The 19,670-nt window shown below is 39.2% G+C and overlaps 1 protein-coding gene across 8 annotated transcripts in view; it reads left to right on the top strand.

Annotated features, from left to right (window-relative positions):
- Window positions 1–19,670, top strand: part of DPF3 (double PHD fingers 3) — a 188,160-nt gene that overhangs the window by 140,242 nt on the left and 28,248 nt on the right. For 5 of the 8 annotated variants that reach the window (XM_077180257.1, XM_077180256.1, XM_077180259.1 and 2 more), the window contains one exon: window positions 6,599–6,727. In XM_077180257.1, the coding sequence (XP_077036372.1) occupies window positions 6,599–6,727 (129 nt within the window). Of the gene's footprint in view, window positions 1–6,598; window positions 6,728–9,564; window positions 10,975–15,661; window positions 17,806–19,670 lie in introns of those variants that run through there. The other 3 variants (XR_013182783.1, XR_013182785.1, XR_013182784.1) reach the window with 1 other exon arrangement.

The following is a 19,670-nucleotide window of genomic DNA, read 5'->3' on the forward strand; positions in this document are numbered from 1 at the left end:
GGAGTGCAGCATGGGGAGCCAGAGCTAGTGGAAGCCATGGGGCTGTGCAGGCTGATTAGCACAACTCTGGGAACAGAACACCAGCCATTTCCCAGCGTTACACCCAAGTGCCAAGTGTGTTTAATAGAAAAACAGCACCACATCGACACAGATGTGCCACCTCCAGCCTGCTGCAGGGCCCTGTATCAAGTGCCCCAACACTTCCCAGTGTTGGGCCAGCCAACATGCTTATCTCTGGTGCTAACAACAGAGTAAGTGACTGGCAATTTCCTCTAATTCAGTTTGATTTACACTTCTTCCTGAAAAACGGCAATGAAAAACCCATGCACTTAATTCACGGTGAGGAGTCCGCAGAAATAGCTGCGCACATCCGTGCCTGGCTGCATCCATGTGAGAGAGAGCAAGAGCCTGGAGCACCCTTGAGCTGTGCATGGCCTGCTCCTCACCACAGCAGCAGCTGTGTTCTTTCTTTGTTCCTCCCCAGGCAGGGTCTAGCCTTGAGCACAGAAGCAGCTCCCTGGTCTGCCTCTCTGCCCACCATTGCTCGCTGTACCCAGCAATAACAGGGACAGAAGGGGCTGCGTGCCCAGCCAGCCATCTCCCTCCTCTTCCATCAAGGAAAGCCACAGTCCAGGCACTGCTTTTCTGTTGCCTTCTCCTTAAAGCCATATTTTCATTTAATCATCACAGTGTAATTTCTCTCGTGAGCCTGCCTGACATGCACTAGCCATTCTGAGCAGCAAGTGGAGGGGCCGCGCTGCGATTCCTTCCACTGGAGAGCAGAGGCAGGCGGGTGGCAGGGCCAGCGCAGCCAGCCGGGCCCGCGGTCACCATGGAGACGGGCCAGGCCTGCCAGGGAGAAGCGCTGGCAGCTGGGGGGGCGAGGACAGGCACATGGAGACGTGGCTGGGGATTACCTGACACCGAGCCTCCAAGGGGCCTGACCACTGCGACTGCAGGCTCTTGGCCGGTGTTCTCCTGCTCAGGCAGACAGACATTGGACTTGCACTTTGCCAGGGATAAAAAGGGAGGAGCTGGAAAGGAAAACTGGCCCCATCTCAGACAAAGAGTCTTGTAAATGAAACAAAAAATCCCAACAAACAAAACACCAACAAAAAAAGTAAGTCCACCCCTTTTCCTCCATCATGAAGTGCACTGGCTTGACTCAGGCCTACATGCATGGTCCTGCGGTCTCTATTGTGTTCTGAAGATTCTTGTTGCAAACAGAGTAAATGGCCTGATTCAAAGCCCTTTGAATTGAATTGAAAACCTCCAGTGTGCTTTATTGGTTTTGGATCAAACCCAGAAGAAACAGGTAAGAGCTGGACAAAGTGTGCTAGGAAAAATCCCTTTGTGAATGCATGTATCTCTGACTGTAGCCAATTCACTGTAATCATTGAAATAAATGATGCACACTGATATCATTGAAATAAATGATCCACACCCCAGCAGCAAGGCATGCCTTCCCAGCAATGTGGGTATGACAAAAAACAGGGATAAAATGCTGCCAAACCTAGATGCATATCTTAAATTATGGTTCAGTATTGTGCTGTATTACCTACAGGCTGAAAAAATATACGTGACAGTGATTTTTTTATCCAGGAGCAGAAAACCAGTATTTCTTTTAAGCACTGGTTCCACTTCACAAGTTTTTGAAGATTGTGATCCAAATCATCAAAATAATTTCACACAGAAATCATAAAAATGCATAGATATAAGGTTCTATTTATTTGGGGGTTTGTCTGTATATATTTAAGGGTCACATTTTGAAGAAAAATGATTTAAAATATCTGTACTCTGAATTTTCTGTTTAAAAAACAGAGACTTCTTCTGAACTTGCCTTCCATCAAAGATATTTTCTGCAGCCCTGAGGAGTAGAAAACTTCTACTTCTAATCTCTAAAAAGAGATTTTTATTGAGTCATGTGGCTCCAGGAGATGATGTAGAAAAGAAAATTCCTCATTTCTTGATGTTATTTCATTATAAGCAGCTTGCTTTTATTATTAAACTGAAACTATGTGGAAGATAGCTTACAGGGTTTTTTTGGTTGCTTGGGAGGGGCGAAGGGAAGTTAGAATTCTCTTTAGAGCCTCTGCTTTCAAAATCAAGAATGCACATAAAGTATTTTATATACTTAAACTCAGTCAACTTGTTTAGTTTTCAGGTTTTGTCTACAGAACAAAGTTACTGTGTGATATACTACATAATTTATGTAATTTAATGAACTTTGCTAAAAGACTGCTGTGAATGATGATACCATATTTTAAGTAGTTCTTTATTCTGCTCAGCTTGTTATAGCTTGAAATTAACTTGATTAGGCTGAGAAGAAAAAAAAAAGTTTCAGAGCAAGTGCATACCAAATTTATTTGGAAATACTGACTTTATTTTCACTCTGCATCCTGTCTTCACGTGGATCACCATTCAGGTTCAGGAAAGGTATTATTTGAACTGTACAGATCTTTCCATGTCTCTCCTTAATCCATTTTTTAAGTTTTAAAGTATTTTTAAAAAATTTTATACACAATTTTAGGGGAGATGTAGATGAAGACATCTACATTCTACATTCAGGTTTCATCAAAAGATGAAGACATTCTGAAAACAACCCTAAGTTGAAATGGCAAGAGGCACTGATTTAAGTACACCTCCTATAAGCAAACTTTAGCTCAGGCAATACTCAAAGCTTCTCAGAGCTTTTGATCTGTTTTTGCAGTTTGCAATGTAAAAGAAAATCAGAGGAGTTTTGAGTAAGATAGGACAAGGCCATGGCTGGTTTTCAAGCCATTGCTTTAAAACAGTTTCTAATTATGGGTGAGGTTTTTTTTTTTTTAAACCAAATCCTTGGAGGCAGTCACCTGATCTAAATGACTCAACTCTCTGCTAGGGAGTTATTACTTGCTAGTTGAGCTATTTTGCTTAAACTTGCACCTTCTATTTGTTGATCACTTTATGCAAAAAGTGAATACCTAGTTAATTACTATGTCTCAGATGAAAAGCAGCAACATTACTCCATAGGAAATTGTTTTTTCTTGTGAATCCATAGTTTTATTGATTTAGGGGTGAGATTAGGGTCGGGCTTTTCCTGCATGATACCCTGTTCATGAGGATTACATGTTAAATCTTGCCATTTTTCCTTCATCATTTGTTAATGACAGTAAAATAGAACTAGAAACTCTGAGGATATATGCAAAAAAAGTTCCTTTCAAAGTAAGAACTCTGCCATCTGAAAATCTCTTTATTCTCAAACCTTCTGTGATTTCGCCTGTGACTTAATTCACTGTATGGTACTGATCAAGAAAATAAGCTAAGTCAGGTTTGGTTCTTGTTTTTGCACATTAGAAAAAAAATTGAGGAGAATAAAATTGCCTGGCTTGTTTGGCTTTAGAGATACATCATTTAAGATATCATTAATGTAACTTTGAGAACTTCTCATCTGTCTATGACTTTTTAGGCCTGATATCTCTATCACACTCTACTGAGCCAGCTTAATAAGTGAGCAGACAGACACTCAGATTAAAAAATAAATAAATTGGAAAAAAACAAGGAAGAAAAGAAAGGGGGAAACAAGGAAAAGAAAGAGAAGAAAGAATAAGAGAAGAGCAATCAAACCCACAGCTGAAGTTTATTCCCTTTCCAGTGGTCTGGGAGAATCCCTTCGGCTTTATCATACTCAGCAAATACCCTCCATCTCTCTCACACAATGCAGATGAATTGAGCAGTGTAGGTATTTTTGAGTCCCCCTGTCCCATTTCCAGTTTGACAGTCAGTGGATCTTTATTGGAATAAAATCCCAATATTACCAGGTGGAACGTGCCTGGGCTTGTCTGACCCTCGCTGCTGGGCCAAAGGTGGCAGCTGTGGTGTTTCACCCCAGAGACACCTTTGGCTGGCTGGATGCTGCAGCTGGGCACTCTGAACAAATCCAGGCATGGTAGAAACTCAGTTTACCTCTGGTGGAAAAGGTTCAGGTGACGGTGAAGAGGAAAAGGAGATGGATTCTGCAGAGGGTTTAATCCAGAGTTTTATTCCAGGGTCACATATGTCTGAATCTTGGTAACAGCTCCACAGAATCCCGACCGCATGGTCTCCGTGTCTTTTTAAGCCCTGGGGAAGGGGGAGGGGAAGGGACAGGTGAGCCACCAACCAGGTGGGAGGGGGTGAAGGCTCAGGGGACAATGACACCTAGACGGGCCAATGACCCCAGGGCTGAGGGGCATTTTTGAACTGCAACAACCAGACCACAGCCTTGCTGGAATGTTAAGATTGACTGACAGCACTTAGCAAGGAGGCAAGGGGGAGGGGAAGGGAGAAGGTATTGCCACACCTGGGAGCTGAAGCAGGAAATGGCATCACCCTGCAACATCTTATGGTCATAATCGATGTGTAAATAAATTTAAGTCACTATATACAGTGTGTTAATTACACCACTGTGAACAGTGGTAGAAGTGGAGCTCTTTCCTAGATCTGCTGGCTGGCACCCTGACTGCTTGTGGCCTTGCCACAGGATTTTTGTGTGTTTGAGAATAAGCCAGTTTACCACTCTACCTCCAAGTCTTTCAGCTTTAAAATGCAATGCAACCTTACCACGAGACTTAATTAGGGTCCAGAACACTTTGGTTAGATTCAATGGCAAAAGAGGCTTTTGATCTCACTGAAGGTTAATAATAGGATCTTTGTAAGGCACTTTAAGAAACTTGGATGAAAGGTGAAATAATTTAATAAGGGACAACAACAAAAAAGTCACTGGATTCTGAGCTTGCTGAGTTTGCACTGCACATGGACTGTCTGTAGATGCAGAATAATATAAAGAATAATATAAAGAGATAATTACTTAACTTTTTCAAAATGGAGCTGCAGTGGGAAATATAAATGCTTGGGAGATCTGTTTTTTATACACAAAATATGTAGCAGCAACAACTTTATGATCATTTTGTTACAGCTGTTAAAATGAGCCGGTGTGCTAGACTTCCACCTGGTTCCTGTTCTTTTTTTGCTTATCTTGCATATATTAAATGCCTTCCTGGAACAGACAAAATGCTAATCTAACACTGGAAGCTTCTCTCTTTTTTTGAGGAAGTTGGGAATCTGTCAACCAGGACCATTTTAGAGCAAAGTCCATTGTTTACTAAATACTGTCAGGATCTCCATGACCACACAGGAAGATAGTGATGTATTTGCAGCCTTATAGGTTGATTTTCTTCTTAATTTCACCTTACCTGGAATCTTTTAGTTACCAATCTCCAAAAGTTCAGCTGATCAACATCTGGAAATAAATGAATAACTAGATGCACCCAAACCAGAAAAGCAGATTGAACTTGGAGGAAATTTTAATTTAAAGTGTATGTCTTGGACTGCTACCAGAAGCCCTTTAGAATGTCATTGTTCTTTGGGGGAAATTTGAATGTGGACAAAAAGACCATTAATAAAGGCTGTCAAAACATCTGTTAAAAATCTGCAAGTTACAAAATATGCATTAAAAAGATAATTAAATAAAGATGGTACAGTTTAAAGTTCTTCATTTTCTCATTTCTAAAGTTCATGCAGTAGGCTTAGGCCAGGTATACCTACTGGCATATAGCTGGATTTTTTATGTTAAAAGAAACAAAGATAAAGAGCAACCATTACCTCCACTCCCTTCCCCAGTTCATAGTTAGAGTGTACAGGAGGATGTTTTCCTTTTCTGGAGAGCAGAGGAGGGAAATGGCTGTTGTGAGCAAAAAAAAAAGGACACTGCTGTTCTGCTCAACTAAGAGGAATGCAGAAGACCTCTGCTCTTCTCTTCTTCCAAAGGGATCTGCATCCTCCTTTACTTAAGATCAGCGTGTGTCTGCTCCTTTCCAAGTATTCCTAGCTGGAAAATAATAATATAATCTTGCTCCTTTTTTCTTGGCTGAAAAAGTCTTTAACTCTGCTTGTTGGGATGTCTGCCCAGGCTCCTCTGCATCTGTGCTTGGTGCTAGTGTAGTGTTGGACCCTTCTTGCTCATCCAAGGGAACATGACTGCTGCAGGGGCCTTGAGTCTTGGGTGAAACATTCCCAAATGGCTTTGCCTTTGAATATTCAGGAGCTTTTGAACCAACCTTCTGGCTAAAGAGATGCAGGCCCCTAAGAAGCTACTTGAAATAAAACCAGTAAGGGTACCTATCCCCCCATCTTCCCACTGTTAATTTTTGAGTTTTGGAGACTGTATTTTTCATTTATGAATTTGTACTTTGTGGGATTATGATGATGACGGCTGCCTGAAAAACCAAATTTGGCTTACTGACCACATAGGTCTTATCCTGCCTTAGGGATTGCCTCTATACCTGTATGTTACAAGTCCCTGAACTGTAAAGGCATATCTGGAAGCATGTCCTTGAGAAGGAGCAGCCTGGCTGGGATTATAAAGGAAATAGTAAAGGGCATTTCAGGCAAAATAGATACAACCCAGGGTGTAGTTAAAATGGAGGTGGTTTATGCAGTTCACTTTTTGTTCTGATTGACAATGTTTTGGGAAGACTGTGGCCTGCAAACTCACTGAGCTAACACCATATCAAGAATGGGGGGCAAATGGTCCAAGTGAATGCTCTTGTAGTAAATCTGATTTCTAACCCAACTACAGCCCAGAAAGGACCAGATGGGGTCATCATTCCCAATAACTACTGTGACTTCTGCCTCGGAGGCTCCAATATGAACAAAAAAAGTGGCCGGCCTGAGGAACTTGTATCGTGCTCAGACTGTGGGCGCTCTGGTAGGTGACTCCTTCTTGCATCTTTTTTGTACAAAGGTTTTTGTGATTTGGTTTTTGCACCTTCTGAAGGTTTTGAAGAAAGGCATCATATTTGGGAAGGGATTGAAGATGGAATCTTACCTCTTCTCTGTGTTTGTGGGAAAGGATGACTGAAAAAATTTTATATTATAAACCCCATTATTGGGTTCACATATTTAAGCTAATGGAGTCTTATGAATAATGAAGTTTTAATTTATTTATTGGCTTTTGGGAACATTGGTACATGTACTAGTTGTTCTTCACATGGAAGGAGAAAATCCTATGACAATTTTACAGAATGGTCTCTGTCTTTAAATGCTGTAATTACAACTATAAATTACTTACAAGATTTATGAAAGTTGCATGACAAGCATTCCCATTGATTACACATTTCATGCATTTCTTCATCCAAAAAAGAAAGAGGGAGAAAATTACAGGGTAGGTATGGGGCTAGCTGTCAAGAATTATCCTCTTATAAGATGACTATCATTAGTTTTGTTTAAAGAGGTTTTTATTTCTCCCTTCCCTTCTCTCTTTTTAAATGTAGGCAATTGAATTGTGTCTTTCCCAATTTGAGTTGTCTTTATTTCTGGGCTGTTGTTTTCTTCCCTCCTTTCTTAGTTTTTTTTATTTTATTTTCTTTCTCTTTTTTTTTTTTTTTTTTTTTTGGACAATTTTATACCAGCTGAACAGTTATTTATATCTCACATAGGAATTAGTGGTGGTGGTAGAGGGAATTGGGAGACCTTTAACAACTGCATATTCCAGCATTGGTCCAAGTTTCCACTTGTGATATTTTTGTTTTGTGATACTAGTGGTAATAAGATGGTGATATAGAAATCTGAAAACCAAGGAGGCCTTGAAACTCAGTATGAATGCTGCTCCTTCTATACTGTAGTCACTGAAAGATGTCTGTTGTTTCATGGCTGAAATGTGATGTGGAATGTTCTCATGCCAAGGAAATGGCCTTTTTATGCTCCTGCTGAAATTCATAGTAAGCCTATTACCACATTCAATGGGAGAATGATTAGACTCTCACTGAAATTGCCTTCTGCAGTTGTTGTGACCTCTGAAGACATTCTGAAATTACACTGGTCACCAGACAATCAATGGCAACTCCTTTGGTTTTCTCCAGGGGCATCCTTACGAATGCTGTGCAGTCAGAGACATGGACCTTTTAGTGTACACGTGATTGCTTCTACTAACTGAAGGGGAAAGTCCATGGGGTCTGTGGTGCCATCTTGGAAGATTATTGCCCTTTGCCTTGATTGTTATATTTCAATATAACTAATTTCAGCATTGCCCTGATATGGCACAATGAGATGGAGCCATATTTTATTGCTGCTTTAACATTGTTATGGTGGTTATATCAGATTGCAACACAAATACATTAATTCCCTTGATTCCTTAGTGTGATAGAACAAGTAGATCAGCCTGTAGCCTAAACTGTGCCAAATCGGTTCCATTAAATGCTATCCTTGTACAAATTCAGACCCACTTGGGTCATTCATAGGGTCTGCAATGCTGTGACTGATGTGTGATGAAAGTAATTAAGGTATAACCACACACTAATCTCTAAACTAAAACAATGAAACCTCTTTGGTGGCTGCCATCTTTCTCTTATAATAACGGAGAATATTTTCATTACACTGAAAGAGAGGTCATGGAAATTATATTGCTTCTTCTGTTCACAAAGTCAGTAAAATCACATTTCTACAATATGGTTTATCTGCCAATTATTTTGTTATATCCATTTTCTTTTTTGTGAACAGGATTTACTTCTTTCTGTCTCAAGCAATGCAGTGTACTTGTTATATGGCTGATTCCTGTAGCTGGAGCAGGGACCCAACAGTTGGTTGCCTAAGTACATGCTACTGTTTGTGAATAACAAAATAGCTGTTACCTAAAATCTCACACTTCAGTTTTGTTGGGGCACAAGAGATATCTTTTTCCCTACCATCCCTAAAGAAGGAATTTGAAGGTCATACTATTAATCACATAAAAAGTTTGTCTGAGAGAGAAAACAAACCTCAATTTCACAGATTTCACCATTTGACTTCTCTTTTTAGGAGTCTTCTTATGGTTGTTGTTGCCATTATTGGTATTGTGTGGAGAATTTCCTGTTCCATCTTGAAAGTTGGATTGACTCACACAAATTTGAACTTTCCAGTGTTTCCCAAGATGGGTTACTTCTCAGTTGTTTTAGTTGTTGAACTGTATATATTAGTTTTGGGGCTTTTTTATTTTTGAAGGACATGCCATGACATTTGTGTTAAAGAATTGGTTTAGGTTACTTTCACTTAGTCTTCAAAATGTATTTAATTTTGTCTACAGAGGAGGTTCTTTAGGATCAGGTGAAGAACGGGGATAAAAAGTAGTCCTGAGGTTGATGAGGTATCTAGTGGTTTACATCTCCGTAGCAGAACATTTGTGACTGTTGATGCCGTTGTGCTTAGAGCTAACAGTGTCTCATTACTTACATGGTCTAAAAATATTTTAAAATTGATCTAAGTAATCATGAGGAAATATTTTACTGTCTTTTGAAGAGAGGAAAACATGATTAACCCTTTCGCTGCTGTAGCTATGGGCACCTGTGGTGTTTGTAGATTTTTTTCTTGGAAAGAGAAACTGATCCTTTGTTATTTTTCTTACTGCAGTTCTACCTATGCTATGTTGTTGGGGTGCACGGGCACATACAAGCACACACCTATGAGCTTGATAGTCTGACTTGCTTAATGGTAATGAAAATGATGAAAAAAATGATGATGATGATGCCTGTTGCTTAACCCATGTGCTGATATATTCATCATACATGTCAGCTCATTTGGGAAGAGAAGGCAGGAGGGACGAAGCAGCGCCAGCACGCACTACGGAGGACTTGTTCGGTTCCACGTCAGAAAGCGACACCTCGACCTTTCATGGCTTTGACGAGGACGATGCAGAAGAGCCTCTCTTGAGCCGAGGAGGTGGCTGTGGTGGCAGGTCTCCCTCTGCAGACAAAAAGGGCGGCTGCTAAAATAACTAAAAAGACACAGAAACTCTGAGCTGTCCTTTTCACTACTAAGATTATTATTACATTTTTTATTTTTTAGGTCCTCTTGGGTTTTTGTTTGGTTGGTTTTTTTCCTCCTCCCCGCCTTTTCTTTTGTTTTTTGTCATTTTTATTATGTTTTCCCTGTGGGGGTGTACACTGAAAGCACAAGCATTTAAAGCTCTTGACAACTACTTTGAAGAGACAGAAGGTTTTTGATTTTCCTGTTTTGTTTTTGTTTCTTTCTCTTTTTTTTTTTTCACTTTAATTTGGTTTTATCACATCTCCCCTCCTTCTCTTTCTCTTTGGAAACATAAAAAGTGGATTTAATATTTTTTTTAATAGTGAGCAGAGTTGATTTTCTTGTCTTTTAATATATATATATCGGCAAACCACAAAAAATACAGATGGGTTGGAGAACAGAAAGTAAACCCAAATAGTTTTTTTTAATTATTATTATTATTTATATATTCTATGTATTATTAGAAAAAAATACTTTTTAAATAAAAATAGAAAAAAAAACAACAAAAAAGCAATGGATGTCTACTTGGTAATAGAACTGTTTCTAGAGAACCACTGTGGGCGGACTCTATCAGGGGACAAGGAAACCCTTGATGTGATGGCATCTGCGTCTTGAGATTTTGCACTTACTGTAGCATGTGAAGTCTGGCTCTTACATCTGCTACGCTACAGCCTGAAAATACAAGCAGCACCATCGAAGACCATGGCCTTGGGGAACACATTTCCATCTCCTTTGGACACCTTTACACTCAATAAATCTCCTCTCTGCATCCCTTCATGTCTTCCCCACACTGTTCCACTTTTTTTTTCTTTTCCTTCACCTTTCACTTGATGGACAGCAATTTCCAAGCATAGAGATGGAATATGAATGGCAAGTCATAGACATCACAGAAAAACAAAAAAAGGAGGAGCAGAATCCTGGAAGAAATGACATGGAAAAATACCTCACCTATTCTTTTCTTTCAATTTTTAAATTACAATTCACAGCATTTTTTCCTGTGTTGCCCTCTTTTTCTCTCTGTAGTGTCTCACAAGACACTTTATTTGCTTTTTAATGGCTTCTTTTGAAATAAACCAAAGCAATACTAATTAAAGTTCCAAGGGCAATGGAGAAGAGAGTGACTCCCTTCCCAGCGACTTTCCCAGAAAGGAGGAAACATGCAGCAGGATTTGAAAGGTATGTCCGAGCTGAAATGTCTTTCACTCAATTGTGAAATTTCTTGCCCTGGCTTTTCAGCAGACCCCTGACTGAGCTTTGTTGTAGCAGCAAGTCCCATGGATTAAACTGTATTATAGATATAGGCCACATTCATGCCCCTGGTGAAACTAATGGAAGTTCTGTGAGAGCAGGATCCACACTTGCATACAGTCAGAAATGATGCAAAAAGAGTCACTGTGTAGTTATGTTTTGCTGTCCTAGTGCAGGCAAAAATCTCCCTGGAGCAGGAGCAAGGTTAAGTTCTAAAGATCTATTTTTACTGATGTACATAATGCAAACAGGGTGAAATCATGACCTGATTAAGAGCAAAGGCAAAATAGACATTTCTCTGGACAGTGCCTAATCCTTAAACTGTAGGTGTGTGTTATTGATACCAGAGTAAAAGTCTTAGCCTTGCAATAAGGAATTTGGATATGTACAATGAAACAAGTCAGACCAAGTGGACTCCATTTTTCCTGCTTCTTTGCTAGGGTAGTCTGTCTGTGAGAGCAATTTCAACTCCCTCCTCCACCTTCCAACCTTGTAGAAAAAAGAGAAATAATTCAGTCTCTTGATTTTTTTATTGTCCTCTTTAGACATGGAATGAGCAGTGGCTAAATTCTGCTTTTAGGTATACAGGCATAAATCCAGAATATAAAGTAACTGATGTCTAGATTACATTAATAATCCACCTTCAGGATGCTGTTAGAAAACATTACAAATTCCTCTGTATGTGTACATGAAAGGACAATGCATGCCAGAGCCATGCACACTTGCCAGGAGAGAGCCTTGTTTAAGCTTTCCCCATTTTGATAATTCTTTTCTGTTGCTATTGTGTTGCTCCTGATTTATTGTAATCAATCAAGTGTCAAATCAATTATATTTTGACATAATGCCGTCAATGAGAAGTGTACTTCAACTGATAAAAACATTGATTTCTTCCACAACCAGTCCTTTTTTTCATCCAAAATAGTGCAAGATAAATAGATAATGTTTTGCTACTCTGCTGTATTTACTAAAGCTCAGTCCTTACAGCACCTGAATTAGGTAGCTGAAACCTACCCAAGTACATCTTTCGGAAGAACTCCCATCACTGTATAAACTGCAGAACAGGCATACTCTAAATGGAGTATTTCCAAGTGGAGTCCTTAACATTGTCTTTTGTGAACCATGCCTAGCGCATTGTGGGCTCTTTTGGAATACAAACAATAATCAGATGCCCATAATTCATTAAGTCTTGAATTAGTTTCACAAATGGAGTTACTATAACAATGCATACAGTCTTAATCCTTTTGCAACTAAACCACCCATCTTTGTGACAACTGGGTAGCACAGTACCCTCAGAAAGAAGCCACAACAGCTCACGAAGTGCATAAAATTTGCCAGCTGACATTTATTACAGATAGCATAGAAAATATCCTCACAGTTATTTATATCATTACTGTGTATATGGATGCTCACTCATTCTATACAGTCCTAAAAGACCAAGTAAGATAATATTAATTCACTTTTATGTAGTGAGAGTAGTTCTTGAATTCCTCAAGATGCCTTATGAGATTGAGATAACCAACATGAGTTTAGTCCAGCAGAATGAGCAGTGTGGTGCTGACCATAGGAAGGCTTTGATCATAGTGAAGAAATTAGGATGTAGAGTTGGAAGCTAAAAGAGTACTTGTTTAAGCTAGGTTGTAAAGTAGAGTTAATGGTGAATATGGCATGGAGTGATAATATGGAAATAAAATATTCTCAGGATATGTAGTGCTGGAGTGAAGGCTGGGAACAGGGAAAGAAGGTTGGTAGTTCTGAGCTGAAGGAAGATGAAAGCAAAGCAAAGGGGCTGCTGTGCAAGACCCTCTCATGAGGGGAAGATGACAATGTTAATTAGGCAGAAAATGTGTAGGAGAATGTTTCATGAGTGAAATAAAAAAAAACCCAAAAAACTCTGACACTAGCATAACCAACTCATAAATGAGAGAACTGCACAGTGTCAATTGTATCTTAAAGGGCACATAGGTCCCAAACCAAACTAGGGAGGCATAAAAAAAGTTTGCAGTGTGAGTTCTGTTTTGTAACTAAACATTTATCTTTGAAATCAGAATGAATTGTGATGCTCTTTATTCCCCAGTGATTTCAGCAGTTCAATGAAACTTTCTGTTCTTCATAAATTCTTCAAAGGTGTAGTCCTTCAACTAATTACAACCCTGGCTATTCCAGTTCTCCAGTTCTCATCTTCCAGATGTCCTTCTTATTACAGGAAGGTTGGCACAAGGCTTTCCAAAGAGTATCCTGAAACACATGTTCCCAACAAACCACATACCAAAATAAGACAAACCCAATGTGAAATGCGAACAAAGGGGTGTTTCATTTCAGGCCCTAAATGCAGACTTTTCTATGTTAAATCATGTAAGCTGTCTCCTCAGGCACCTTTCCACTGCTCCATACTAAAGGATCTTAGAAAACACACATAGTTTCTGGAGTCATCCTCTGCTAACTCTGATTCACAGATGGGAGCAGGAGAATGAAGTGGCATGCTACTTAAGCAGCTGATAAGGGAAAAGAAAGGCTACATGGAGTGGGCACTGATCCTCAGCCTATTCCCTTTTGAGGCATTTAATTACTTAAAATTTTAGCAGGGACAGACCTCAGCTCTTCCATGAAAACAATATAAAATTTCAAGCATGATAATATACATTGAGAAAATTTAAAGCAAATACAAGATTCTGGCATAGAAGTTAAAAAGTAAAAAGAGAAATGGGCATGTGGTGGAAGAGGAACTGAAATCTAACTTACTTCACTTTGCATCTCTTCCCTTCACTCAGACACCCCCCAGTTTTGTGTGCTATATATTTATTTATTGAATATGTAATGGTGCTTGGAATAACATCGTAAATATGTGGTAAGGTCATAAATGATGAGCCTAGGCTGCTGAAAAAAGGGCCAGAGAGAACTCTACCACTGACCTCAGAAGGATTACCACTGGGCTTTCTTAGCTATTGCTTTTATTGAATGAAACCTCTCTATTAATATGCTTGCTGGTATGGTGTAGACAAGCTCTGAGATGGTCATTTGTTTCAGCAGAATGTGTTATTAGAGTCCCCTCCCCGCATTGTTTTGCCTTTGAGCTTTTACATTAGTTATTCATTTTGAGTTCCATTTTGCTATGTTAGAGACCTCAGCTTAGGCTCTTGATTGAAGACAGAGACTCAGTTTGCTGCCTGCTGGTGCATGGAGAAAACAAGAACTGCACCCAGAGAGTTAGAGTCCGGACAGTGCTGGGGCACCACTGTGTTCTCTCGTGCCCACTTTGCCTTTCTTAGGTTAATTCTTGCAATGATATTTTGAGATGGGCCCTAAAATAATAGTTCAAATACCGTAAAACTATGGAGCTTTCAAAGCCTGGCTCTTTGTGCAATTTGCCTCTTCCCCATGGCAAGCAGTTTTACTGAATCAAATCCTCAAGCAAACATTGTATTGACCCCACTGGGAGTCATCTTATTATAAAACCTGCAAAATATGCCCAGTGTGTTTTGTGTTGCTACATATGTAGATGTTTCCAATAAACACCCATTTCATATTATATTGTTTTTCTTATTTATATGAAATTTGTAGCTATAAGTAAAAGTATGAGGCACATGCATGAGTTCATGCTCACATAGGGTTATTTTGACAAACCTCTGCGTGCAGGAATTCAGCTGGGATGAGTTTTTGCTGACTAAGCCACTACAATAAACCCTACCAATCTTTGTTCTCTTTGCCAGATATCTACCAGTGTTGAAAAAAACCCCAACCTGTATAAATACCATACAATACTGAAATTGAGTCAGAACTATTTTGATGTCCCTGTCTGTATTTCCACGAATGCTAAGTTGCCAATTTCAGAGAAGACAAGTGGCAATAACATTTAGGACAAAACCCAGCTCTTGGGATTTCTAGGCGTGATAGCTCTGTTAAGAAGATGCTGCCAGTTCATATCTTTGATTTATTCTTTTGGTGTCTGGCAGTTCCTAAGATTTTGGACCTTCATTTAGTCTAGAACTGATATGAGACATGTGGGAAGATATGGGAAGAGGCACTTGCATTTTGTGAAAATAGAGATGATTTTATTTGCTATCTAATCCTGCTCAGGATCTTAGCAGTATGTAACTTAGTCAATTCATTAAATAAATGCAATGAAAAATGCAATCTTTCATTCTTTCCAGAAGTTATTGCATTACTGCCACCCCATGTGTATTGTTTAGACTTTGGAAAATGTCTTTTGTGCCATGCTGTATATGCTTGTGGCTCCCTACAAATAATTAATAATAGAGGAAGGTAATTAGAGCAGGATTTCATAAGCAAAGGTCTTAACCTCTACTGAAGACACAGCTCTCTAAGCTGAATGATGAAGGTTCTTTAATAATGTTCCCGAGAAGAAAGATTGACAGTGTGCAGTGCCTTTCTTGTCAATATGCTTTTTCTTATCCTATTTGTTTGCTTTGTGTTCATTTATGGCTTCCACAGTCAGTTGAAACTGAGTCTGTTGAGCTATACTTTCAAGGAACACGAATTCAAGCAATGTTGGAAGTTTGGTTTGTGCTGTTTCTGTTTTTTTTTTTTTCTGATCATGTGCTTTTTTTATCTGCTTGAGTTTGTTTAGTTTTACTTTGTATTGCCTTTTCCTCTGCAGTCAGCCCTGCCCTCGTGGATTCCAGCAGCCTTCAAGCAAAACATTTCAGAAGAAGACCGAGAGAAGCCAGGATGCTTTGATACTTCTTTCCTTGCCCTGAGTCATCTGTACCTGAGTTCCATCTGGCACAGGAGTCTGGACTGTGGGAAGTTGGCTGCCATCTGTTGAGAGAAGTTCTGGGGATGCCCTAAGCTGGTGCAATACAAAGAAGTTTTTTGAAGTCTTGATTTCACTTTCTTTTAAGTGTGTGTATAAACCCAGGTCAGACTGGAATTGATCTACAGTAGAACTGACTGAAAAACAAACAAACTGAAAAAGACAACTATTTTATTTATTTCAATATTTAAGAAAGAAGTGCTGAAGTTGCACAGTATTTTTGTTTGAAATACATTTTACTTCAAATTTTAATGCAATTTTGTGAAGACATGAAATTTTAAAAAGCACTTACTGTAAAATAAAGACTGAATATTTACTTTAAGGAAAAAACTTTTTTTAAATAATGAAAATAAAGGTCAACTCTGCTCTCTCTCTTACTTTAAAGAAGCCATTCATACATGTGCTGGGTATCTTTGTTTTTTGAAAATTGGATGTGGTAAGTTAAGATTGTTCTGATTTATTTTCTTTTAAAAAATATTATCCTGTTAGATGCTTAAAACCTACTTTGCTGTGCTGTGTTAGGCACAAAAACTGTTGGAGTAGCAAAGACCAGGCTCAGTGGTTGAATTTCTTTGTTACCAGATTTTGTGTCCATTTCAAAGGACTGTCCTCCCAGTAGGATTGATCTGTCTCTTCTGCATGGCAAAAGAGGTTTGCTCTTGAGCAACTCTGTGAAATACTTCTGCTGAAAGAGGGCTTTGAGAATTGAAAACAACTCTGATCATTTTTGCATTATTTTTTGCTCTGGTAATTCCACAGCTGATTTTGAGTTGGTTGTAAGGGAAGTATCTAAATGTTAGGTGCCCTTGGCATGGATCTAGCTGTCAAGGATGATGTCATATGTAGAAAACTTGTGTATTTCAGCCTTTTCTGAACTGGTAGTGGACTTTGAAAAGCATACAGGTGCAACCACACGTCTGCAATAAGCGACAGAGGTTACTATGCAGGAGAAAAATACAAGTTCCCACAGCTGCAATCCTAAGTTGTCCTGTGAGGCAGCAGGGAAGGATGGTCACATCCCAACTTCTGAATCATTAGGCATTGTCCCAGTGAAAAAGGAGGGTTTTGTTGGCCAGATCTACTCGCAGTGGATAGCAAGGTCTGCTCATTGTCTTGTGTGATGAGGTCTAGGAGAGATGCAGGATAGCCTTGTGTCCTAGGAGAAGAGTATTGGACTTGGCTCTGTCTGGCACCCCTGTTATAGAGGAGAAGCAAACTGAGGGCAAAGCACACCAACAGTTATTGGGATTGACCCTCAGGGTTTAGGCAGAAAAAAAGTAGTTTTGTTAATGTGGCTTATGTTGTCTTTCAGAATGAAAAAACTATGTCTACAAAAATGCATGTTGACTAGGTGAAGCTGACAGAAAACCTGATACTGTCTTGTGCTTCCTGCACATCTAGAACACAAACTCACCTCATTGAGAGGTTTCCATGTATCAGTAGCAGCAGATTTTTTAGTTTTCTCCCTCTCCCTTTTCCCACTTCTTCCCAGATTAAAACATAAAGTCAAAAATAACCATGTAAGGTAGTCCTGCTCAAACTGAATTAAATGACAATTTGTGTCCTAATTGGGCTCTTTAGCAGGATGAATTTGCTTTGCTCATGTTGTTGATTTCTAAACATGCAGTGGGGAGCTGCCTCTAGAGAAAAAAAAAATAAAAATAATTTCATCAAAATATAAGACGCACAACTGTAATGAAGATTTGAAAACTGTAGGGTCTGTGTTCAGTTTGTGTAATATTCCTTCCAAATAAAAGTAATGCTTCTAGCATCCCTACTGTATATTCCTCTGTAAATATTACTTTCCCAAAGCAATTCCATAATGTCTTTTTTAGTGCAAATAATCTTCTTTTAAAAAGACATTGTTGAGTAACATATATGTACATTTAATTTTCTAAGTTCTCCATTGTTTATAATTCTCTCTTTGAAGCTTAAAATAAAACTTCCTCCTCTATTGATTTTGTTTCCCTTTTCCATTTTGTAAATTATGACTTTTGTCCCTGGATTTTGTTTTGTACTTCCTAATGAACCATGACATTAACCAAGAATTATCTTAATTTTTCTCTTTTACTTTCTCTTCTACATTCATTGGACTGCAGAAAATGGTCCTGTTGCTTGCTATAGAGAAGGTAGGCAGGAAATAAAAAAGTGTTTCTGTATAGGGCTCATTATAAGAGTGTTTTCTATCCTTTGGTGATAATAGATGATCTTCCTAAGTGTGTTTGTATTTTAGTAGCCTTCTTTATGAGATTAGTAGAATTACATTAAGGTGGTCTGGAGTCAAAGGTGGAGTCTAAGCTATATGATAGCTGTTTGCATAGATTTTAGTGACATTGCCTTAAGGAGTCTTGCCCCTACCTATGCCAGTTTCCAGTCCAGCCATTGGAGTAACTGGAAGCTGTGATTCCCTTTGCATTTCACAGTGCTGGCATGAACCTTCCCTTTCCCTTTACATGTATTAGATTAATGATATGGTTGTATAGAATGAAAAGAGAAAGAGGAAATACTGTTTTAGATTAGATGCTATCTTTTTAGGAAACTCTGTGTGTGACCTCTTCCCTAATGTGTTATTTTTTATAAAGCTCTGTTCTACAGATGGGGTCCTACCTGTCTTATTCTTAACATGTGTGTGATGGACTGTGTGTCGTTGTGGCAGATAATTAACTACTAACAGGGAGGGAGGGAGGGAGGGAGGGAGGAAGGAAGGAAGGAAGGAAGGAAGGAAGGAAGGAAGGAAGGAAGGAAGGAAGGAAGGAAGGAAGGAAGGAAGGAAGGAAGGAAGGAAGGAAGGAAGGAAGGAAGGAAGGAAGGAAACTGCTTGTGGCACCAGTGCACTAGGTCATCTGCCATTTAACATCCATTGCCATTTTTATTGTCCTCAGTGTGATGATGCACAGTGCAGAGTGAGACATTTTTGCTAAAGTAGCCAGGAGTGAACATGCATGTTGAAATTGGCCTTTATGGATGTCTGTCAACACCTGGTTGAGATGAATGGGATCCTTCCCACCACAGCAGAGCTGTTGTTATAGGCTGTCAGAGTCCAAGGAATGTCTCCACATAAGTCTTATTACTTTGAATATTTTTGTGCCTTTTTTCTTTTCTCTTTTTCTTTCTTTTTTTTTTTTTTTTAAGCCACGGGCCTGGAATTAGAAATGTTAAAGAAAAAGTTTAGTTTTGCAGAAACAGAATCTGAACAGATAAGCCCCGGGACAGGTTTATGCTGACATAAATAGATCTTATTTTCTTGTTTGGAGAATGGCTCTTGCCAGTGAGAGTGAGGGATGGCAGCAGGAGGGACTAAAAGTGTCTTTCAGCACTGCAGCAGTCAATGGGTGCCCCCAAAGCTGTATTTCCCTGGACTGAGATTGAGCTGAAGGCTGGCAAGTCTGAAGGCTGGAATCCTGTTTTCTCTGGGTGGAGTGAAAACAGCATCAGCTAATTTGCTTTGGCCTGAACTAGAATATTGCACTGGTTTAAGATTTATTCCAAATTTTTGTCTACAATCAGAAAAAAAGAAAATCTGATTAAATTTGCATCTTGGATTTGTAAGGCCTACTTGTATTTAAATCCATCAGCCTATAGATGACAAAGAAAACCCATAACACTTTCTTTCTAAACCCAAGCTTTTAATTCTCATTAGCAATGGCATAGACTTCTCTGTACCCCATCCCATCCCCGGTGTTGAAGGTGAATGAGTAAGACCTCAACTACATAAGGCATGCATAGCAGAGCACATAAGCAATGACTACTGGGCTGGGTGTGTCCAAATCGTGGCTTGATGTTTTTAAGACCTCTATTATCCCTTGGAAATTGTTGTATAAAGATTGTATTGTTTGCTGCACTAAAGCTGGAC

Source organism: Agelaius phoeniceus, chromosome 6 (assembly GCF_051311805.1).
Source record: "Agelaius phoeniceus isolate bAgePho1 chromosome 6, bAgePho1.hap1, whole genome shotgun sequence".
Lineage (NCBI taxonomy): Eukaryota > Metazoa > Chordata > Aves > Passeriformes > Icteridae > Agelaius > Agelaius phoeniceus.